At 41.6% G+C, this 24627-nt stretch overlaps 1 protein-coding gene across 1 annotated transcript; it reads left to right on the plus strand.

Moving 5' to 3' along the window:
- The first annotated feature begins 3294 nt into the window (after positions 1-3294).
- ppap2d (phosphatidic acid phosphatase type 2D) lies at positions 3295-19464 on the plus strand. The gene is made up of 6 exons (XM_004559544.6): positions 3295-3911; positions 13866-14023; positions 14199-14488; positions 14591-14648; positions 17527-17703; positions 17920-19464. Exons 1-6 carry the CDS (start codon positions 3704-3706, stop codon positions 18022-18024), a joined length of 996 nt encoding a protein of 331 aa, XP_004559601.1. The 5' UTR covers positions 3295-3703; the 3' UTR covers positions 18025-19464.
- Positions 19465-24627: the final 5163 nt, after the last annotated feature.

Raw genomic sequence — 24627 nt, forward strand, 5'->3', positions numbered from 1 at the left:
AAATTGTGTTGATAGGCCACGCAAAACCAGAGTCATGATAAACAATACATACGCGTGTTTTTTCCTGAATAGTTTCATCACGTTTACTGTCTAAGGAAAAGCGCAAGCAAGCACTCTCTGCTTATGACCAAAAAAACCCCCCAAAAACCAAAACAAAAAACAGCCCTTTCGTGTTGGTGGAAAAATGCACCATGTCGACCAATCAAAAATGATATGACAACATGACATTTAGTTGTTTAGGAAGAGGGGGAAGGTTTAGGAGTGATGGCGAGAAATACAGAGCAGAAAAAGAAAGAGACTGAGTTTTGAGATGTGAGAGATGTGTGACGTTTAGCGTGTTTGGAGCGTGTAGTTAATGTGTTGTCTTGTGTAGTTAGTGTGTAGTGTTGTGGATAGTTTTGTGTTGTGTGTCAGAACAATGAGGCGACTGCTGTCTCCAGGTAGAAAACAGGAGTGATACACCTGCTGTCAGACCCGCAGGTATCAGGCTGTGCTGTTCTCCTTTATAGTGGACAGAAATTTTTGGAGTGGCACAAATAATTTGTGTGGCATCTTATTGAATGCAGTTTGAAATGGTTATAAAAAATGGTAAAAGGTAAATGGCTGCAAATAACTTTGTTGTTTGTAAAACTTGAACAATTTATATTTGTATTTAAAGTGATGAAATATGATTCATTAAACATGTTTGTGGTTGTTACAGTAAAAAATATAACTTTTTTCTACTCAAATGTTATGTTTTTTGTCTGATTTTAGATCAATTGTGTTAATACAGTATGTCAAAATGAAAACATAACTGTAAATTCAGACATGGGAGGTTGTGCTGATGATACCAAACAAGGCAAAGTAAATAGTTTTTAAAGGTGAAATGTAGAGGAAACATCAAAAGTAGTTAAAAATAGCCAATTATACCCTGGACCCCAGAGGGTTAAACATTTTTTTTAAAGTAATGCAATAGTTACTTTTCAAATAATTAATTACTTTAGAATCTTGTAACTCAGTTACTAACTCAGTTACTTTTTTGAAGAAGTAACTAGTAACTATAATTAATTACTTTTTCAAAGTGACTTTCCCAACACTGGTGCTGTCAGGGATCTTCTCAAAACTGATGGAATTGCAGAAAAGTGCCATCAGAGTTTTAATCCAGCAGATAAAAAACTATCTGGAAAGTCTCAGATTAGCAACCACTTCATTTTTTTTAGCATGATTGCAAACACACTGTCAGTGCAGTAAAGGCACTCATAGATAGAAAACTACACAATTAAACACTATGAGTCACAGGTTGGCCTCCCCAGAGCCCAGACCTCAACATTATTGAAGCAGCATGGGATCACGATGACAGAAAATGGATTAAAAGGCAGCCAGCGCCAAAAAAAGAGCTTTGAATGTCCTTCGTGTAGCCTGGGATGTTTTTTCATTTCCACTTAAAATGGAAGAAATTACAAGAAAGAGAGTTCAGGACATACATAATGTTGATTTTCAAGTTCATTAGAATTGTACAAACTCTGTTTTTGCCTAATATATTGTATTTCCTTGGATGTTTTCATATTTCAGTAAGTCACTAAATAAAGAAATTAGTGGTGACTCAAGAAGGTGATGAAGTACTGTAGGTGTGAATGTGAGCATGGACTAATTACAACTTGGATAAGTTGCAGCTGTAAAATGGATAAGCAGCTAAGAAAATGCATCGATGGACTGATCCACATTTTTAGTTTACAGAGATTTAGCAGATTTTTAAAAAAAATTATGGAAAATACAAGATAATCCATTATTATTTGGGACCACACTCCTATATTGACATTTTTCCTTTTCTTAAAAAGTTTATCCAAATATGAACACACATTTTCTCTCTTTTTTTAACAAAAATAAAAAAAACAGTAAAAATGAAAGAGCTCTGAAAACATCCATAAAAATGACCACTACTGGAAGGCTTTTGAAATGAAGCAATGAGTGATATGTGATGCAGTTATAATCTAGCTTTTGGTGCTCATTGCAAATGTGCAAAGCTTTTACCTAGACAATAAGGGTTAACCTGCTAATCCAAAAGTCAGTTTAGATCCATATCGTGAACTTTTTGTGCCGTTTACTTGCCCAGCAGATGCATCAAAGGTTATGAAATAAAAGAACTGAGTCAGAAAAAACAAGGGTGACATATATTTGTTTACCTGTAACCCTATGAATGCACTAATGCACCATCTGAACATCAATGATTTCAAGGTTTTGTCTCACGGTAGGCTTTAACGTCTACTTTTTACAGTATGTAAAAAAAATGAAAGAAGCATAAAAAGTGGAGAAATATTAAAACAGTGCTTGTATGTTTTCCAGGTAACATTCAGTTTTCAGTTAAAAAAAGGGAGTCTCCATTTCCATCAGGCTGATGGTCGTTTGCGCTATAGAAAATGAGAGATTTTGAATATTAGATGGGAAATTACAATAGGTGCTTTTGGCCATTCAAAGCCTAATAACTAATGAATAAGGTAGACGAATAATTCATAATAGAAATAACAGCTTGAGCATCAGCAGATGGATGAATAGCTTAAAGTATCAATTTAAAAAAGCTGATGAACTTTTCAGAGGCGAAGCAGTAGTACTTTAATCTTTACAGCAGGTGGCAGGATACCTCCAACGAACAAACGCTTTAATAACGAAAGGAATCAAATGACCTATACAGCTTTGGATTAACAAATGAAATATCATGATATTTCATAAAGCCCTTATGCCAGTGGGGCAAAGACTAGACTTATATCACGCTTTCAGATTGTTTTATTGAGTGGTCTGGCAGACAATCAAGCAGCAGTCAATATTATGGAAATTAAATTAGCTCTATAGTGAGGAAGTCGTGTGCCCATTAAGGCATAAGGCTCAGTGCAATAAAAATGCCATTAAAAAGTCATCACAACAAAGGATATAAGATTACTTTCTACAAGGACACACTACACATCATTATTATGGAATGTATTTATACCCTCGTTTTGTTTGGTTTTGGTTTGTTGTTTTGATTGTGTAAAATTTCTGAACAACAAACTCTTAAAAAAAAACAACAACAACCCACATGTCCTCTGAACTCCAGAAGTTGTATGTGGGACACGTCCTGACACTGGCGAGGCAGTTTAAGGCATGGACATGTACCCGGTCATGAGGTCAAATGGATCGAACTTGTTAGCAAGCTCCAGTCTGATCGTTACATATTGATTTTCTAAGTTTTTTTTTCCTTGCCCCAACAAAATGCGTAAAGTCAAACCCACTACCACATACCGGAAATAACCAACTTAAACGCATCAGCACTACTCGACTTGGGATAGGAGGAGCAGTCACGGGGTTTATTTTGAAGTTCCATTAATGTGCGCTGCTGCATACATGTTTCGCTCGGGACGTTTCAAAGTAGTCTGTAGAGCACGCTCCAGCGGTAGAAGTTTGTTGTGACTCGGTTTAGTCGGATGCTTGTTTTCCTCTGTCTGGTTTTCTCCTGCCTTGCTTCGCCCCCCCTCTCTCTTGCCTTTGGATGACCGACGTAACCTCACCTCGCGGCCGGTTGCTTGACCAGGGTCTCCTGCTGTCAAACTTTAGTTGACATGATTTGGCGCACCGACGACGGATGGACTTAAAGTTTTTGGGATTTTCATCGTTTGCCAGCCACTACAAACGTAAAGGACTTACTGGAACCACATTCGAACAAGTTGTCATTAACTTTTAACCAGCCAGAGACATGCAGAAGTTAAATTCCACCGGTACTCACAGCAGCATGCTCCCCCAGGATGAGGAGCTCCAGCGGCGGTTAGCTGACAGCGGAGGATCCGGGGAAGGGAGGGAGAACGGAGCTGGGAAACAATTCCTCACCCAACCTGAGGTGGAAAGCTCGTTTTGCACCAAGAGGAAGATGCTTGTTTGTTTGGATGTGTTGTGCCTTTGTATTGGTAAGAATTTGTGTTACTATTTCACTTAACAAGTGTACTATTTTAAATCTTTAAATACCTAGATCAGTGTTTTAATGACTCTTGAATTCTGTATTTGCTTTTTCCCTAATGTCATAAACAAAGTTGGTTTCAGACAAGGGGCAAAAAAGCACAAACTATCCAACGCTGGATTGGGATTTGTTAAAGTTAACGAAGCTGCAAAGCATTTTTCCAGAAGTCAAGTGGAAACTGCTCAGACTGGAGCAGAAAACTTCAGCTCGGTCCCCTCTACATGCACGTGGGGGTAGGAGGGAGGGAAGAACCGGGGGAAATGTGGGTGGGGGCTCAGCTGGCAGCAGCTGAGTTGTCCCGGGAATTCATCAGTTCCCATGGTAACTCTCAAATTTCCCGGGAGAAGAACGTGGGAATAAGGATAAAAACGTGCCCCGTGCGTATGATCTGGTGCTGAATTACCTCTATGCAGAGCTCTTTAGCCTCTCTCAGGGTTAGCTTACTGTTTGTAGCCAATAATTCACCACAGTGTGCACAGAAGCCTTGCTTATATAACTAGCAAGCTTCACATCAAGAAACAAAAACTGCCAAGGCCACAATCAACACAGAAATGAGAGCCAACGGAGATACTAATCACAACCCAAAAAAGTTAACTTATTATGGAGAAAAACAAACTGGCAGTAGATTCATATCAAATAAACGATAAAAGCAGTAATAGTCACTAACTCAGGCTATAACGTGATTGTCCAGATTGCTTTCATTCAGTAAAAGGGAAACAAATTGTCATTCTGTTCTTCCAAGTGCTTTAAGATTGGTCGAATACTCTCTCAGTGTATTCTTAAAATCTACTTATTATGGCCAGCGTGAGATTGAACTTGCAATGCAGCAGAACAAACAGAACCTCAAACACTCAAGTTGAAGAGTTATAATTGTTCAGAATCAAAGTAAAAGGTTGTTATGCATGTTGACATGTGCTTTAGGCCTGATTTTAGTGCCACCTTTTTAAAGATAGTAGAACCGAATCACATGTTTTTTCTTCTAATGATGCAATGAACCATATCTAAGGACTTTAATGCTTCTGTGTTGTTTTCAGGGCCAGTGCTAAGCCACAAAGGGTATAGGGAATATAGAAAAGTTAAAGGAAGAAAAAAAAGAGTTCTACTTCTACCTGAAATTTGTAAAATACCTCAGAAAGGTATTTTTGCTTGTAATTGTTTCATTAACTGTACTTCAGCCCCTTTCTATTAGTAGAAATCCTCCTAAAATTTGTACACAGAGTTTGTTTGTTTGTGTAATAATACATAATTCATAAATTCCATGCCGTCATCTCACATGACTGCGAAAGGGACGGGAGCACCAGTGTTGTGTGAATTAGTGTTTCAGCTGCAACTGAAGCCAAAACCCGTCTAGGCAGACCGACAGGTCTCAGGCTTGGCCGTTAAATCTGCCTGGCAAACTCGATGACAGGTCGAGGTAGTCACTTTTCTATTCTGTACTATGTTATTCTTAACCCCTGCAGGTATACTATTAGCTGTTTAGTTTGTGCACTTTTCTGCAGCTTTGTTCTGGGTTTAGGAAGTGGCTAGCAACTGAGCATCAGTCAGGAAAGTATAGGAAATGGGCTCTCTCAGTTCTTCCCCTAAGACATAAACCAAGCACGCCACTAGCTTTCTCAAAAAACTGTGTGCTCTGACCCTTCTTAGCCCCGGTCTGAACCGATAACAGTTCTGAGCCTGTGTTGCTGGGCATCAAGCTGAACACAGCTGAGCGGATTTATAAAGTTTGTTGGACTAAAACGTTCAAGTCAAAGCTCAGCAATCTCTAAAGTCCCGGTTTGATTTGATTCTTTGATATGTTCCTGGTACACTTTGGCAGCAAACGTGTCTGAGAACATACTGTTACACGTTTTCAAATAATGACTTGCAGTAATAATGCAAAGGCACAAGGTATTAGAGTTTGTGATTAAAGAGATTTATCTTACTGATTTTGAGAAGTAGAGTCTTTTTTTTTTTTTCAGTTTTATTAAGCACAGTGAGACCACAACACTAGCTATTATATGTCACAGATAACAATCAAATGTCCTGAAATAAGATGTAATTTACAGTACAAGGCATTATTTCCCCCTATTGTTGCATACAGTGCTGTATGGGCTATTGGATTACTCCATCCTGACTGTATCTGTCTCGCAGAAGCCCGACATTGACTCATCTATGGGCATTTGGCATTGAATGTCATCAATTGTTGGAAATGAATTGGACCCTTCATTTCTCTTGACCCTCATATGTCTGACTAATCAAAATTTCCCTTAAAAGTGCCTTTATCAGATTCCCTCAGACAGTTGACCCACCAGCATTATTCATCCTTTAAAGGGGCTCATTCACAACTGTAAAAGTGGAATTTGGCCCTGAAGCACCGCCACTCTTTATGCAATCAGCTGAAGAGGGATTCTGCAATGTTCTGAGGTTATCGCTGTCTCTTTAGGGCTTAATTCACATTTGAAGTGGCAACGTGAAACTAGTATGTTGTGGTGTTGAATGAGCTTTAATCTGTCTGTGGAATGTGGTGACATTGAACTCATTAACTGAGGCTTTGGCTGAGTTTACCTGACCTGATTCTTTCTCAACACCAGGCTTGTCTAATATTGTTGTACTTTGCGTATCATAGTGTTGATTATGGGGGTGTTCGGGCATGCACATGATGCCTGACAGAGATGGATTGTTTTGGTTAAGCTCAGTGCCAGTAAGTTCCATGTGATTTGCAAACTGCAATTTGTTTTCAAGTCTTTGCCTGTGTGCTAAAGTGTGTGCATGCATTATTGCTGGGACTGGGACTCAAAGAGAGATGACAATATTTTTCACCCTGTGGCTGCATGTACTATGTAGAGCCCAGCCACGCACATGTCAGGAGGTTTGAGGTTTTTGTCATATCTGACGAGCGTGCAGGGACAAGACTTCTAGACTATGCTGCTATTTCCCTCCTGCGCAGGTGGCCCTGACTCTATCATCGCCATAATAAAGTAACTCTCTTTAAGGGTAACTGAATGAAAACAGCACTTGAGTAGCCTGCTGCACAACAAAAGCTCATACAATATAAGTGAAACATAAAGAATGTTATGAGGCACGACTTTTCTCTAGAGGTTAATTACAGAGCTATGCCATTTTCACACATGCCTGAAATGCAAAAGATCATAGCCGTGGTTAAAATGATACAGTTTACATGGATTGTGTTTTTGTGTACAATAGAAAGAGAAAGCTGGAAACAGTTGATTGCTGTTGTATGTGTGTCAAGACATGAAGCAGCTTGCCAGAACAAGATGACTGGTATCTACTTAAGTGATCTGAATACTGAAAGGCCTGCCTCTTTCTACCCTACATCCGCTTATATCCTCTTCTCTTTTTATTATCTTTTCTTCAGCCGAGCTCTACTTTGGGACCAAAGGTGTCCCACTGATGTAGTGAGGCGTGTGAGTGTGTTTTACGTCTCCATGTGTTTTGGGCGGGTGTCAGATTTTTGTTAGAGGATTTTGGGTTATACTTATTTGGCAGAGAAAGCTGCCAAGTGAGTCAGGCAGTAAAAGGCTGACATGTCAGAGCGTGCAGTTGTGTATAGGCGCCGAAATATTAAATTGTGTGCGTATGTGTAAAAGTGTGGGTGTGGGTGTTTTGTATGTGTATGAGTCATCGCTGTTAACTACCCTACTACAGCTGCCATGTGCTTGCTGTTTGTTGACAAATTTGCCGGTCTTGTTTTGCTGTGCGTCTTAGGCCCTGACTCTCTGAAGTTAAGGAAAACATTGGCGTCAGTCTGCGGCTGACAGATGGAGCGCCATTAAAAATGGCTCAGTCAAATCATTAGCTAGTGGAAGAACTGATTTCGCTTTCTGTCCCCTCTTAGTCTATTAATGCATCTCCTTCCCGTTTGACAGTGCTGCAGAGTTACAGGAATCCATTAAGTGCGCTGTTGCTCAGACAGACCACATGGGCCTATTCACTTCACTTCTCGGTACATCTTCCTTCACCCATTAGCACGCTGGAATCGACTAAGTCCCACGTATCTATAGGCTGAGGGGCAAGTAAGAACTTGAATGAAGGAAAAGCCCCAAGGGTGGAGAGGGGAGTAAGATCCGGAAAGACTGAGGAGGCAGAATCTACAGTAGGGGTCAGGGGTCAAACCCTTGGTTGCTCGAGGGATCCTATACACAGCTGTCTGTTTATGTCTCAATGAGGAAGTAGTACTCAGAACCAGATAGGAAATGTTCAGACAGCAGATAGCTTCAAATGTACTTTTAATGAGAGCTGTAATCTTCTCCTAGATGACGATTCCATAAGTGCCCAGGGTGGTCCATAGGTATTAGCTATAATGAGCGAATAAAGATGTGTGTATCGCTCTAATCCTCAGCGCTCATTAGCTCCAATGGGCCTGGAGAGGATACCAGAAGACTGTCTACCTGACTCCGAATACAGGCTGTAACTCCGCCTTTTCGTCTGTTAGAACTAACGATTTGTCTTCTGTCTGTCTCCCTATAAGAAAACTTAGACATTCCCTCTTGGCGCCATTGCATAGTTACCCATCATCGGGTACATTTTATCAGTGTGTCTCATCTCACCTGCTGGAGACCATCCTCCCTTAATCATCTCAAGCTCTGACTGTCCTAACAGCACATTCCCCTGCAAATCCGAACACTCTGACAAAACAGCCCTGCAGGTTTGAACTTTTTCCATCCATAGAGTGCCACCGCAATCATGCTGTACCATGCTAAATACCTCTCCAGCAGTCTAACCCAAAATCCTGTGTCATTTTCACATTGCAGACTGGCAGCTCTCATCTCACAATGCACGCCCTTACCTTCATGCCACAAAAACCACTGGGGAACTCTTTAAAGTTTCCAAGATATGCACCACAGTGGCGGGTTCTTTATGTTCTTACTGAATCAGACAGACAGACAGACTGCTTCAAACTTCCCCGCTCCGGCCCTGAACTCCAGAGTCAGGCTCCAGGAAGCAAGGCACTGAAGTGTGGCAAGAACAGAAGCAACTGTGGGAAGCATGTCTCTACTGGCTAGTGGCAACAGTAACAGTGGAAAGGGCAGGCAAGAAATCTCCTGGTGCACTGTTAGGAGTTGAAAAAGCTAAGTTTTTAAGCGTCATTGTGTTTTATTTTTCATGGTCATGGAGACGTAGGGTTTGCATTTGCTCTGTGTTGAGTTATTAATGTAGTGCATTAAACCTCCATAAATATTAACATTTTTGGCCAGCGAGGTACTTTGAGCGGTCGACTGTTTCTTTCTGGGGCCCCTGTTTTTGCCTACATTAATGAGTTGGGTATGGGCTGATAAATGAAGCAGTGGGTGTACTTAAACAGTGTGTGTGTGTGGAGTCCAGCTGCAGCAGATGTTGATGATAGCAGATGGTTAACAAAACTCTGTTGCGGCTTCTCAGCCCGCCTTTGTTCTTCACTTAAAAATCTCTCGTCGACGCCATCAGGGCAGACAAAACAGACCCATCTCCCAAAACAATCCAGCCAATTATGGGAAAGTAAAAGAGTGTGTGTGGGTGTGTGTGTGTCAGTAAGGAGGCTAACACTTACTCTTCCCCCATTCCTCCCTTACCTGGATTGGGCCACCAAGGAAGAACAGGATGTACCTGTCATACACACACTGCACTTTAATTGAGTTTTTTGCCATCCGCGGTTGCCAATAATAATCACAGCCTTGGTGCGAATGAATTCACCTGCTGACTTACCTGCCCTACAGTACAACTGCCTGTGTGTGTTTGTTCTTTTGTGTGATAGAGAATTATGCAGTGAGGCGCACAGACTCTCTCTGGACTAACTTTTAAAACAGTCTTTTGTTTCAGGTACAAATTCTCAACTCTGCCTGTAATGATCTCAAACTGAGAAGGGATTAGATGAAATAACAGATCTTATGAAGACGGCTTCAGTCATTATTGCACAAATAATTGCAAAAACCCACCCAGTCCATCTGCAGACTGCCATTTATGAGCGTACTAGGAATGCCGTCACGCTGCTTCCTTGTAATGTTGTTACTGGGGATTATGAACCTCGCAGAGATTCAAATTCCAACACTGCGCGATACAGTTCACTGGCTTATTATTTTTGAAAGGTTGACTTGAAGGTAAATAAGCACCTTAAAATTTAGTTGTGATCTCCTGGCACATGCAAGCTGGTGAAGAGCTCAGTGTGGGTGGACCACCCGTGAAGGGTGCTGCACAGGCCACGCTCATCCCGGTCCCAGGTCCTGCAGGCCACATGGCTCTATGTTGACAGGTCACTAACAGTCTGTCCTCTAGCTTTATCAAAGGGCAAAAGTAGAAAGAGGCCTGTGCAGTCAAATATTATTGAGTGTGATGGAAACAGATGACCATTACTGTGGCTTGGAGATAGCTTTAGGATATGTCATGCTAATCCATGAGTATACACAGGCTGTTTTTTAGTGATAGAAGCAGCAGCATCCATACGAGTGAATTTAGCTCTGTGATAGTGATTGTGGTGTCTGCATTAATGGCTGTGTTTTGGATCGTTAGGGGGTTTTTCTGTGGTTCATGGCTCTGGCATGGTTGGTTAATTTTTTCCAGGTGTTTTTTTTTTTTTTTTTGCGGTGTGTTTTGGTTGTCTTGTTAATCTATGCGGCTGTGGATTTGGTTTGTCTGCATCTCAGTGAGGTTTTTTTTTTTTTTTTTTTAATGTGTATGTGTGTCGGGGGGTATTCTGCCTGTTGAGGCGGGGTCGTGTTTACAGAGCGGGTCCCATCAGAGCCCAGATCTCTGACCCTCACATTCCAGAACCACCACTAATCGCCTCCGTCTGCTGTTCTTTAAAGAGGAACCTTTGCTGCATGTCTCTTGGCTCCATCTTTCCAGTTTTTCTCACCCCAGTTTTACTGCCCCCCCCCCCCCCCCCCCACACACACACACACACACACACACACACCCATTTGTCAATTCTCCGCCCTTGTGGCCATGCATCGCAGCCTAGCTTTCAGTCCAACAATGAATTGATCAGTAGATGTTGAGCAACATGACTTGAAAGTATGTCGATGAATTCCTACCATCTGCCCTCTTTTCTTTGCACTCCTCCTTAAACCACTTTTTTCATTTGCTGTTTTTTTTATTTCTTTATTTTGTTGCTTTTGGTTGTTGTTGTTCCCCTCTCACAGTGAGCTCATTCTGGGCTGTGGTCATAGATGTGTAAATTAGAACCAGAACAGTTTCTCAGAGAGAGGCACATATCCCCTCTTTTCCTCCCTTCCTCTTTCCCCTTCTTCTTTCTATCCTTTTGACTATTTGAAAGCATTCCTGCTTTGAATGTTAGGCCCAGTGAGCAGCACATTTTGGCTCTTGGAGCCAGCCCACTCCTCTGCCTCCTTTTGTGTGCTCTTGCAGGCCTTCCTGGTCTGGCTCTCTTTTGAGCATGTCTTGGCCAGGTGCAGAGGTTGGCTCACAGCTGCCTGACAGATGAAGTGAGAGTCTGTGGAGTGTTTTTCAGTCATGTTGTGAAAACATTTTGAATGTAGTTGTAAAGCATAGAGGTTGACTGTGACATAGGAGCTTGTAATTTCTTTAGGATTGTTCACAAACTAAATAACTAATGTGGTTTCAAGTATGTTTGCTCAGTTTTTCTCTTGTGATATTATCAAGGAGCTTTTTAAACCACTAAACCACTTTTGTCATGTTTAGTGATTATTGCATGCAAAAATGGGGAAGCATTACAAGCCGTCTCTGACTGACGTGACACTTCCTTCGCCTTTAAAAAGTCTTACAGTATAAGTGTTTGGACTTTAATGGAGCTTCTCACCATTATCTCTGTGTCAATACAACAAAATACTGATTTCTGGAATCAGATGAGGGGCTTTTAATGGATTATATGGAAACCAGAAAGGGTCAAAAGAAGCCCCTGTTCAACACAAAATAGTACTTGTTGTTGTTTTAAGTATTTGTTTCATTATTAAATGCTAAAATGTATCATCAGTGTTTGATTACCCCCAAACACAGCATGTCTCTCTCAGTTTAAAAGTCCTTATAAAATGTCATCAGCGTTTTATTTTAGTGGATTGTTGTTGTTGTTATGTTGGGGCTTTTGCATAACACTTATTTGAAAGGAGCTGACTGTACTGGAGAAAAAAATCTGGGTGTGGAATCAAATACCTCACGTCTCCACTTGGGTATGACATGCATAGGGGTATTATGATCAAGTGATTCAAAAAGATGCATTTCATGCAGGTAACACAAAGGCAAACATGAACTCTCATTGAGGTTATTTATTTATCTACCAATTAGCACAAAAGCAAACACAGGTACTCCATTGATCTTAGCTAATGTAAACTCTCACTAGGATAACCACAAGATAGAAGGAGAAGAAGAAGAAGGAGATGTTCTAATAGATTATTTTACTAGCAAAACATGTTATATGAGGCACATCAGTGAGCTGAATTTCCATATGAAGAATCTGTACATGTGTTATCTGGATGGGATGAGTGAGAGATTGGGGTCAGATGTGAGGCGTTTGCTCTGTGTGCTGGCGTCACAGGCTCTGCTATCTGTCTACAGGATGTTTCCCTCTCTCCTTCCCTGCCGTAACATCTCATGAAATACATGGACGCGAGCTTGTTTTTAGTCTTTGTTTTGTCTTTCTGGGAGGGCAGCTTGACTTTGACTGCAGAGTTTTTTTTTAACACACACACATTTGACCTATGTCTTACTGTATTTCAGCCTTAATCACGTCTCCCGTGCCTATCAGTAAGTTCAGTAAGGTTGAATGAACAGCATGGGAGTTTAGTTGACTCTGTGTTTGGTTAAAGCTGATACGGAGCCAGTTTTGGCAGATCTCAAAGTGGACAAACTGTAGCTACCTGCTGTTCATCAAATACTCATTTCCCACTCTTTTCTTTCAAAATTTGGTGATTTATCATGATTAAAGGAATGTTTTCAGACCCTTGTTTATGTGTTTGAGTGAGAATCCTTCTGGCCTGGTTTTAAATGTGTATCCTGTGTTCTTTTCAGTCACGTAGTCTGAGAGATTCTCTGGCAGGAGCAGTGTTTTGGCCTGGGAGCGTTCCAACCAACAAGCAGGCCTGGGATGATAGGGAAAGGCACAGAGGTTAATGATTAGTCCCATGTCCTCGCTGCATTCCATGGAGTGACAAGGGGACATGGGATAAGGGACAGAGAAATGGAGCATGCTGGGACTTTAGAGGGATATTGGCTATTAGTGTTAAGTACAATGCAGAACAAAAGCCGTGCAGCTCAGCCCTCGTTTGTGGAGCTACAATCACCACCTTCCAATTCGTCATTAAAAACTGGTTAAAACGCTAATTTTCCCCAGTGAACTTTGATCATGAGACTGCGTGGTGATGTTTACCTAAGCAAACCAGACCTTGGCCACTTTCACCTGATAGCGTAAATTCTTATAATTAGTGACCAGGCAGTAAACATAATGTGAGACAGCTGTTAATATAAGTTAAGCTGGATTAAACTGTGAGTCACTGCTTTTGGCTTGAAGAAAACATACTTGTTTAACAATACACAGTGACTTTATTGTGTTCTTTGAGCACACTGATGTTTTTGTGTAACATGCTCTCAATAACTTCTTCCTCCTTCCTCATCTGAATTCTCCACTGTCATGCTGCCTCCATTTTTTCACATCTTTTCATGTCTGTCAGCCTTCTCCTTCTCCCTGCTCCCATGTTGAAAGCAGCTATGTGTGGAATTCCCTGATCCCCAGGAATCTGGAACTCATATCACCAAATGACTGACGCTTTAATGCTACCCCCCTTTATTATGTTAGGCCATTTTCATATGAGTAGACAGTACCGTTGTCCATGTATCGCGCTGTCTCTTTTATTTGTCATCGTTGTTACACAGACCACATCATAGATATTCATCAAGCCATCTTTTGTTTTGTTTTTTTGTCTGCCTCCACTCCCTTTTCCCCCCCCGACCCCCACAGCCTCCATCCCATTTTTTGCATGCGAGATGAAGTTTGTGACTCCCTACAAACGAGGCTTTTTCTGCGGAGACCCCAGCATCACTTATCCCAACATAACGACCGAGGCCATCCCCGACAGCCTGCTCATCGCTGGTGGCATCGCCATCACTGGTGTAGCGGTAAGACAGTAATTGATGTTATGTGTAAGGACAGTGAGTTAAAGCTATCATCATCTTCTTATAGTGTAAATGTGCTTGTGTTTGCTTAAAAGTAAAACAAACATACTTTCACAGTATTTGTTCAGCCGGGCAGTATGGCAAGTTAAAAGTTGTCTCCTGTCTTTGTTTCTTTCAGATCGCTGTAGGTGAATGCTATCGTGTGCGTTTCCGAGGTGTGCACTCACGAGCTTTTGTTAGAAACTGCTATGTGTCATGCCTGTACAAGGAACTGGGAAGCTTCCTGTTTGGCTGTTGTATTGGTCAGTCTCTCACCAACATGGCCAAGCTAAGCGTAGGTCGCCTGAGACCCAACTTCCTGGATGTGTGCAACATCACATATGCATCCATTAACTGCAAGGAAGGCATCTATGTCCCTGCAGAGTCCATAGTCTGCAGTGCGGAGAAGAAGTTGGAGGAGGAGGCAAGGTGTGTGGTTTATGTGCAATTATCTGCTTTCTCAGGGTGCTGTATACAGAAACCCAAGTTAATGTGTAACATTTGGCTGCGTTTATGGATCTTCTCTTTCAGGAAGTCCTTCTTTTCCGGCCATGCTTCCTTCGCGATGTACACAATGCTTTATCTGGCAGTAAGTCACCTTTGCTTCACAAACAAACAAACACACCCAGTCTATCGGCGAACAAATCTGGAAAGTTGACCTCTACATACACCTGAGCTCATATTGTGTAATTACTGTATTCACCCCAGTGTTTATAGTATCAGAGGAAGATTACAGTTCTTGCTTTGTTTTCAGTTTTTAAAGACAACACCAGCCCCTAGAGGCCGAGAACAATGCTAATTGAACATGTGGAAAGACACACCAAGCCATGTGCTGTTAAATACATTCACGGTTCCCGATCTTTGAGAGAACCAATTCTCTACAGGCAGCCAGCTTCCAACCAAAAGGGCTGGTGAGACAGAAAGATAGGGAGGAGGAGGATTTGGAGTGGGGTAGAGAATGAGGGAGAATGTTTTCCACAGGGAACATGAATAGATGAAGAGACTCCGCAGACAGAGGAGGCCTTGTTGTGGGTCTCATTTAGTCGAGGGGGGAGAGCTGAATATGCCTGCTGAGAGATCGACAGGCTTCTTTCAGCAATAGACACCCTCTCAACCCTCCAAGCCTCCCTCCCCATCTCTTCATTTTTTTCTCACAGCACACTGCCCTGTAGTCATGGGCGCATTGTGAGAGAGAAGTGACAGTTAGAGGGAGACAAAAGCACATTATTGTCTATGAAACGTTCACATACTTCACATAACCATCATCGCTAGCTGCTAATTAATGGTTTTCAGGTGACATAAATATTTGTATTCATCTGAGATGAATGAAAATAATTTGTTGCTTTTCAAAACTCAAAGTGAGGAGAAAACCTTCTCTATTTGTACAGTGCTGTGTCTTATTTCTGTATATTTCAGTTATAAAGAGCCAGACTTGCAGGTTGTTATTTTTGTTTTGTCTTAAGCAGTAGTTTTCCAGACTCTCTGAAAGTCTTCTTTCATTTTCACTTCAGTCCATCTGTCTGGGACTAGAGGAAAGATTTTTTTGTTGTTGTTCGTCAGACCACTTACTGTAACACTGACCTATGAATTGTTCAAGCATAACACCTATCTTAGTCACAGTCTAGCAAATAACCAATTATAAATTATATTTTTAGGTACTTTGCTACTAACGGCCTGTGACAAAACACATAATTTCTTCCCATTTCTTTAACCGAATCTATGGAAAATATGTTCGAAAGGGAAAAATAACAGTTGCACCAACAAGGTGATTCTCAAAGAGCATTTAGCTCAAAAACTTTACATATCTGTGCATGGTGTACACTGTTTCCTTAAAATATTTGAGGAAACTAGATAAATGGAAGACAAAATACGAAGTTTCAAGCCTAAAAAAACTAAAAGAAATCTACAGCAGATGAGCAGTATTTGAAAGTCATGTCCTAAGAATAGGGGGGGGGGGGAAATCCAGCAAAGACCTGACACAGTACCTCAGAGACACAGCTGGCCCTGTCCACCTACTGTTGGCTGAAACCTTGTTAGAGATAGTCTCAGTGGAAGGTTTGCTTTCAAGAAGGAAACCGGGAAGAGAATGCTCCAGTATGCTAAATTAGACAAAAACGTCACGTCTTCAAGTCATTGTGAGTACATACAGAGAAGGTCAGGAGAGAAGTTCAACAGTGAGTGTCTACAGCTATCTGTAAAACATGGTGGAGGCTCTGTCATGGTTTGAGGCTGTATTTCAGCCAGTGGCGTTGGGGATCTTGTCAGCATTGATGGAAATATGAATGAAGAAAGTACGTCAGATTTTGACTCACCGCTGGATACTGTTTCTGAAGCATCTGATTGGCAGTCGTTTCATTTTTCAGTGTGACAATGCAGTGCAGTAAAACCATACCTGGATATAAAAATTCACAATGGAACACTGTCAGTCATAGACTGACCTCACAAGAGCAAATCAAAAAAATAATAATAAGAGAACAGAACAAAAGGCAGCCAGCAGCTACAGAAGAGCTTTGAATATCCTTGAAGATGCCTGGAGAACTATTCTTGAAGACTACTTAAAGAAATTACAGGGAAGCTTGCCCAAGAGAGTTCAGGCTATGTTCAAAAATAATAAAGAAAATATCAATTTATCTTTCAACAAATCACTACATCTATTTCTTCTTTACCTAGCAAAAGATAAAGAAATGAGGGGTGGCTCATAATTACTGCACAGTTTTTTTTTTACAAGTCCACAGCAAAATGTTCCTTTTTGAACCAAAAGAGAAAGAAAGGGATGAATATTGTGGGACTGACTGAGAGGAATGAAAGGGTAGCGAACTGAAAGGAAGAAGTGGCGTGACTAAAACAAAAACCTAGTGTTTTTTTTCTCCACACAAGCACGCACACACAGAAGTTGCTGCTTACAAATTATTTGACAGAGCTTAGACAACCTAGTGAGAATGTGTCAGACTTGCAGCTACACGCCACCATGACCTTGCCAGCTACTTGTGTGTACAGCAGGAATAGTGACACCTGTCCTCAGTTAAGATAGGAAAAGGAGAGACAGCGAGGATCGGCTTGCCAGCAGTAATGTAGACCACATGCTCCCCAGCGGCTGTTTGACTCAGACATACCTCCAGCCACCTCATAAAGCGAGCCCTGCATCTGCATTCAGCTCGACCTGTGACCCCATTTTCACGCACACAAACAGGACCTCTGTACTGTAGCGCTGATGCACGGGATGAGGATGAACAAAAGCAGGAAGTTGGGTTTAAAAAGTGCTAATGAAACCATGCCAAACTTCTCTTCCCCCCTCTGGGCAGCAGATTAAATGGATGTTCATGTTCCACTTAGTTTATAGAACTTCAGTCATTAGACATAACCATAAATTTATGTTTGTGGGGGCATACATTAGCACATAAGTGCCCATAGCCATATATTCACTTAGTAGTGAAAATAATAATGGTATTTATCTTCTTTTTTTGCAGTTCTACCTGCAGGCACGGCTGTCGTGGCGAGGAGCTCGGCTATTGCGCCCACTTATACAGTTCTTCTTAGTAATGATCGCTGTCTACACCGGATTGAGCCGCATCTCAGACTACCGTCACCATCCCACTGACGTCCTTACAGGCTTTATTCAAGGAGGGCTCACCGCATACTGGGTGGTATGTTAAAATTCACTGTTGTCTAAATGGCCTGAATACCAGTTATCCTTTTCCTCGCAGGGTTTGTTTCTCGCTGCTTTCTGCTGACTGTGTTAGCTCAAACACTATGCTTTCTCCCTCAATTTCCACTCTCTGTTTATAAACAGTGAGTGATTGACAGCATTTGTGGTCTGCGTGTCTTTCCTGACAATTGTTTTTTTTTGTCTGTGCCTGCAGGCCTTCTATATCTCCACCATGTTTAAGCCCTGCGCCCGCCCAGACAGGTCTCCCACTAGCATGTCCCTGGAGAGTCCACTGTCCAGCCAGCAAACTGTCTGTTAGCAGGTGCATGCAGTCATTTCAGGAATCGGAGGATCAGAGAAGTGAACTGCAGAAATACAGGGAGAGCAGTAGATAGCACAGGTGAGGAGCACAAAGAACTGAGGAACTAGTTTAGAAGAAAGGATATCATTCTAAGAAAATATTGAGAGTACAATCTAACCTGCTTATACTTTTGGTATATTGATATACACGCAAACATACAGTCATCTAACACATATAGACATAAGATAAATGCAACAAGACTACAAGTCAAACCCGTCCAGTGGAACAAACTTTGTGGTAATATTAGAAATATTTTTTTATATATGAAAAAAGATTAAAAGTGTTTATTTTTCAAGATAAGTTGTAGAAGCTGCTAAAGTTGAAAGCTAGTTTGTTTTCTTCTGGTATGGAGGGCTTTGGCAAGTGCGTTTGCTTAGCTTTCAAAGCCGAGCCAGTCACCCTTTGGTCACGGGTTAGAGATGAGAAAATACCAGCCTCGGTTTTTGGTTTTTGATTCCTTGCTCAGCTTGGAAAACATGAGCCAGCAGTTGTTAACTGAGACCATCGGACCTCAGATGTAAAGACAGCTCTGTGCAAAGTGACGGAACAAGCACAGGCTTCCTAACGATCTTTGCCTTCAGTCGCACGACGTGCCACTAACCTAAAAAGTCGACCCTACACCACTGTGACTACATGATAAAACACATGTAAGCAAAGGACAACAATGTTTGAGCTGTGATAGAATGCCATCTTTCTCTTTTGAGTAACCAAGTCAGTGACTGGGAGCAATCTGACCAGGTAATTTCTCTTCCCATTCACTGCCACTTTCCTGCTACTAACCACTTTGACTGTGTCTCAGAGGTGGAGGTTTTGACTGAATTTTGTAACCTCTGACCTTTTGTCCCTGGACTCCAAACTCTTGAGCTGCACCTTGATTTATGCCACTCAGACAGGAGCCGTGCAGCCGCGATCCCAGCGGTCCTCCTGTGCGTCTTTATTAATAGCACTTGAACATAGTGGAACCCTCTAATTATAATCAATATTATATATTTTATCACAAGTTTGAATAATCAGTGTTTATTTTTGTTAATGTCTGACTCATACACTATATTCTTTTCATGAAAAGATAATTATTCAAACTGAATGTAAATAGCAATTTCATTTTATAAACCACAGAACCACAGAATTTCAAGTATTAGTTCAAGTTTTGGACCGTTTTTACATGTTTATGTAAGTGTTTGTATTTACGTTTTTGTCGATCGGGTACAGAGAGTTGCTCTTGTACCTGTTGTAACTACTAGACTGAGCCACAGATGTTATCAGAAAGCTATATATATTTTTGTGTTCCCAGATATTTTTGTTTGTTTGATTTGTCTGTGAATGCCACAGCGGCAGAAATAACCACTGTACTCAAAAGAAAACCAAACCATTAAACCATCGAATGTTGAATGTTTCAAAGTTCTTCTGTCTTTTTTTCATGTTTAGCTTCAGCAGACTGAAAAGTGCCTAGCACACCTACACATACTGAACGTCAATGTATCAGTGTTTTTAAAAAAAAAAAGCCATTTAGCCTTTTCCTCATATGGGCATTCATTATTTACGCGGGGGATACCAAACATGGTGTGGAGGTGAGGAAATCATGAGCTAAAATAAAACAAACATTTAACAGAAAAAGTGATTTAACCATGTGGGGTTTTGAAGCTTCCACTCCAGTGCCCTCGTAGTTTCCTTCATCTCTCTCTCCTCCTTCACACCCTTCCTCGTTCTGCCCCTTCTCTGCACTCGGTCCTTTTCAAGTGCAGTGGAGCATGATGGGCTGTTTCGGGGGGTCATGCTACCATGGAGATGCTTAGCCAGATACAGGTCAGGGCGTCTGAGGCATTTTCTTTGATTTCTTTTTTCTCTCTCTCACACACTCACTCACTCACTCACTCACTCACTCACTCACTCACTCTCTTTCTCCAATGTACTTCGAGGCTTAGGGAGGGGAAAAAAGCAGCTCAGATGAGACAGAGAGGGCAAAAGAGAGAGAGAGAAGAAGCGAGAGCTTCAGTAATGTCTGTGTGCATAACGATAAGGTAAGGGGACGAGCAGGAAAAGTGGTCCAGTAATGAGGGGGAAGCGTAACGGAGCAGTTGGCAGAACAGATGGGCTGGTAGATTGGGGAGAGTAAGGGTAATGGTTGTGGGCATCAGGGTGGGAACAAATGTGATCCCGTTTTTCAGGCCTGTTTTGTTTTATAGGACTGTAACTGAGAAGCCTCGTTTTATTCCTGAGCAATACATATATGGCTGTGGTATTGTGACAGCTCCTTGTCTGTCTGCCTCACTACTTGTTATTGTCTAACGTTTAGGTGTGTGTGACCGAGCTGAGCTTACACGCCCTGTCAAACATGACATCTCGTTTACACTGTTACTGGCCTGCTCCTCGGTAACCCTTCAGCCCTAATGGAAATGAATGGGAGTCAACAAGCAGAGGCAGACTCCTCTCTGTGTTCACATTACTGAGGTCCGGTCAGAAGGGCCTCGCTATTTGCACTGCCGCAATTGTGCACACAGTAGGTCAGCACTGTTCATTTCGACTGGCCGTGGTATTTGTACTGTTATCTCAACAGGTGAAAGCCATTATTGTCCACACGCTTGACTGTGAAAGAAAATTAAAACCACTTTTTCCTTCTTCCTCATACTTAACTTTGGGCAATTCCTTGATAAGATTATGATTTTTGTGAAATTGGACGGGAGCAAAAATAGCAGTGCAGATGGCGGTGCTGATTCTCAGCAACACAGAGATAAGCGTGCTGTGGAAGGCACGTAGCTCACCTGCGTATCTCTTTGTGTGAGAGGAATAGAGTACACGTGGGAGTAAAGTTATCATATTTGTTTTTTTTTCTGACAACGATAACATCGTCAAGAAATTTGTAGATTATCCAAATTTTATGGGCCCATATTTGAAGTGATGAAATAGCCCTTGGCGCCTAATGGAGATACGAAATATCTCTTTTCACAGAACTAATGTAACCTGTCTTTGTTTACTACAAAGTAAAAGCTGCTTAGGAGTGAAAATTGACTTAACTGTTTGTAAAGAGGAAAAGAAATTTCCTTGCATAGGAGTTTTCGTTAGTAATTTACCATACGTCTCCGAGGCATTACCGACTTAGTCTCTGGAACTCCGCTGGCCTCTTATCCAGCTGTAGTCCAATTCTTAATAGAATTAAAAAGGATTAATGGGCTCTTTAGTGTGCTTGAGTTCAGGCCTGCTCCCCCCAGCCTCGCTGCTATGCGCATTTTTAAATCTCCTATAGTAATGACAGTGAGTGAATGCACAAGCTGTAGCCATTAGGCACATCATGTCCTGATGTGAGTTTATGAAAAACATTACTTTGCCTGTTCCCACTTAGATAAATTGTCTTGCTTCTCCTCTCTTCTCCCTCTCTCTCTGTGCTCCTCAGGGATTAAGATGTGCCCAGCCACGTTGACTCACTGAGTGAGCTAAGAAATCAGCACTTAAACTGATCCACAAAGTACTAATGAGGACCTACAGGTGGACAGCTGGGTGCAATCACTCCCAAATGGGAAAACCTATGTTAGTGTGCATTCCCTTTGATGCATGAAAGCAAAATGCATACCTTATTTATCAGTCAGGCACATATGTACACATAGATAAGGCATGGAATATCTGACGAGATCAGCGTAATCGTGGCGGCTGATGAAGATAGCACCCCTTGTCACATCCTGCCACTGTTATGCACCTAACTATACAGCACTGGAGCTCAGATTCACTATTTTTTGAAGCTTATATGAACTGGTAACCACACATGGAGACTTTTATAAAGGGCTCTATTAAAAGAGAGTCAAAAAACAAGCTCCTGCCTACTGAGACCCTTTTTTCCTGTTAGCTTTGCTAAATAATAAATGAACACGGGATTCCTCATACGTATATTTGTTCAAAAGCAGCAATGTGGTCTCTGCATTATTATACGCATAGCTTATAACTTGCCCTTAAGCCACTATTTACCATTTTAAAGGTCATATTATTGTCTTCGCAAAAGCAAGGAAGAGTTAAAAGAGCACAACACATCGGAAAGGCCACCCATCGTAATGTGTGTTGAGTTCATTTTAGTGTTAAGCTTAGGATGCCCTTGGTTACCTGGAGCTTCTCTTTTCTGAGGTGGAGGAGTCTTCAGCCAGGGATTGTTTCTCATTATCTGTGTCATCTATAAAACAAACCTAAAGTACATGCCCATTCTAGATGGATAAATCTGACATGTAAAAATCTAGCTCACAGTCATAACAAGCCGGGTGGACTTTGACAAAACATTCTCCAATAAAACAAACTTATCTAACAGGGTCGAGACAAGACCTGTTGTCAATAGAGATAGCCAACCGTTTTGTTTTGCAGCCTGAAGAATGAGGGATGCTAAGTGAGTGTGTGTGCGTGTGGATGAGTGTTTGGTTCCTGAAGACAGACTGGAATGTAAAAACAACATCTCTCGTCTAAAAACATTAGTCGAGACTTGTGAGGTGTCAGTGACGACGACCGCAGCAGAGAGGTGGGAAGGTGGGAGGAGGATCCTGGGTTTCAAGGTCAACACGCTCAGCCTCCTGCAGCACGCACATTCGCGAGTGGCGGTAATATGATGGTGACATAACACTCAGTCTTTGCTGGTACGCGCAGTGGAATCATGCAACAGCTCATTTATCAGTTAAGTAACACTGGATGCATGTTATACCTCACCACTACAGGTCTAGGGAGCTGGTCTCACATGAGATATCACTTGGTGTGAAGAAAACACGCTGGGGGAATATACATCACGTCATTGCCTTCATTTATGCAATAATATCTCTGTATGAGTTCGGTTTGTTTACACATACACACATTGGCTTGTTTTTAAAAGCTCATTTAGGCCATGACTCACTCCTTGCCTTACACATGCTATCATAATCCACCATAGACTCCTTACACCTTCTATTTTACTTAATGTGGCTTCTGTGAAGAACATTGTTAAACTATCTCATACGAGAGGATTACTATGTGTCAGTGCAGGATTAAACAGTAAAGAGAAAGAATTACACTATTTGTGAAGCAGTGTAGTGTGGACAGTACGAGTGAAAATTAAAAACCTGAGGTGCTGAGGTCACGCAGCTCTGCAGTACCTCAGGGAGCAAATGAAAGGCACTCGCTGGTGCTCAGGAAACTGCTAAGTACAGTGTAGGCCTCTCTGTCTTCGCGCCCCAGTGTGTATGTGTGTATCCTTTCATCTATTTTATGTGCATGTAAGTATGATGATAGCTTAGTGCCACTAGTTTAATGAGCAAGCACACAGGCAATATTCTTCTAATTCCTAGTTATGACTGAGGTGAGCTTGTGAGTAACTTGTGTGTGTAATACTGATCCACTAGCATCACTTGCCAAGGAAAGCTTGTGTATAATTGGCAGATTGAGGACACTCATTAGAGTACAGTAAGAAGCTGATATTATATTCAGCAACAGCAGTGACTCATTATCATATCTGTCGCATGGTCTTATCTTCTTTTGTAATTTGTGTCTCAAGCATCTCTTGAAATGAAAGCTTTTTCCTCTCCTCCCTCCCCAACACTACCGGACAACAGATGGACTGCACGCACTTTTACGATGGATTGTTTACAGTTATTTCATATAATTGTCGAACAGTGTCAGTCTGACAGTTACAACTCTGCTCTTTGCCTCTGTCCTATAATTATGTTTCTCCTTCCCCTTGGTTTGGTGGCAGATGATGACAGCGGTGGAAAAGCCAGGAGAAAAAACCTCCTGCTGGAAAATGAGGACTGATGGCAGTGACAGGCAGATGATCCCAGGCCAGGAATCACAGAGGCATCTACCTGTCTAGACATTGAACAACTGGCTAGAAGTGGCACGTTGAAAAATGTTAAAAATGTAATGTGGTTACATTTAACTTGTTGAAGGTGTGAATCACCTGCTTTCATGGATTTCACTGAACTGAGTGCTATTCAAACACCATAAAACTTAAGAGTGAAAACTGGCTTTTTTTCCCCACCATAAATATTTGACATGTAGAGGAGAAAATTCAAAGGTGAACTAATAACACAAATGGCAGCACCACTCAATCGGAATATCCCGGTAAGGTACCAGAGCCCTGGAAGTAAGGCATCTAAATGACACGTATCCATTGTTAATGTTAATGTGGGCTTTTTAAGCTGCTACGTGTCAAAGTAGCTGCTGTGAAAATGGCCAAGTGGCACACTGGTTTTAATGAGAAACTTTAAATGGTTTAAAATGTGCCTTCTATGTAGTGTTCTGCTGTACTACTCTCCATTCTCTCTCCAGTTTTTCAGGTGAGTGCCTCGCTGATCCGCAGCACAGCCAAACACAAGGCTTTGCTTATTTAACAATAAGGATCAGCCAAGTGTGAACAGCTACACAAGAGCTGGCCTAACCAAACATGACACTGATAGACATACGGACTTAACTGACATTTTAAAGCAAACCAGCAGCCCCCTGTTTACAAATCCCCGACCCCAGATACTCCATTCACAGTGTGTCCAAGAAAGGCTGGATACTGTTGTGAATCACAGGGAACAGTACAGAGAGCAGCTTCTAAACAAAATTAACCGAATGGGTAAT

Source organism: Maylandia zebra, linkage group LG4 (genome assembly GCF_041146795.1).
Source record: "Maylandia zebra isolate NMK-2024a linkage group LG4, Mzebra_GT3a, whole genome shotgun sequence".
NCBI classification, from domain to species: domain Eukaryota; kingdom Metazoa; phylum Chordata; class Actinopteri; order Cichliformes; family Cichlidae; genus Maylandia; species Maylandia zebra.

Excerpts from the sequence above, each read along its gene's own strand:
- ppap2d (XM_004559544.6), top strand. The coding sequence starts at position 3,704 with ATGCAGAAGTTAAATTCCACCGGTACTCACAGCAGCATGCTCCCCCAG. Across the intron at positions 14,649-17,526 it reads ACACAATGCTTTATCTGGCA|TTCTACCTGCAGGCACGGCT; the intron begins GTAAGTCACCTT and ends CTTTTTTTGCAG. Across the intron at positions 17,704-17,919 it reads GGCTCACCGCATACTGGGTG|GCCTTCTATATCTCCACCAT; the intron begins GTATGTTAAAAT and ends CTGTGCCTGCAG.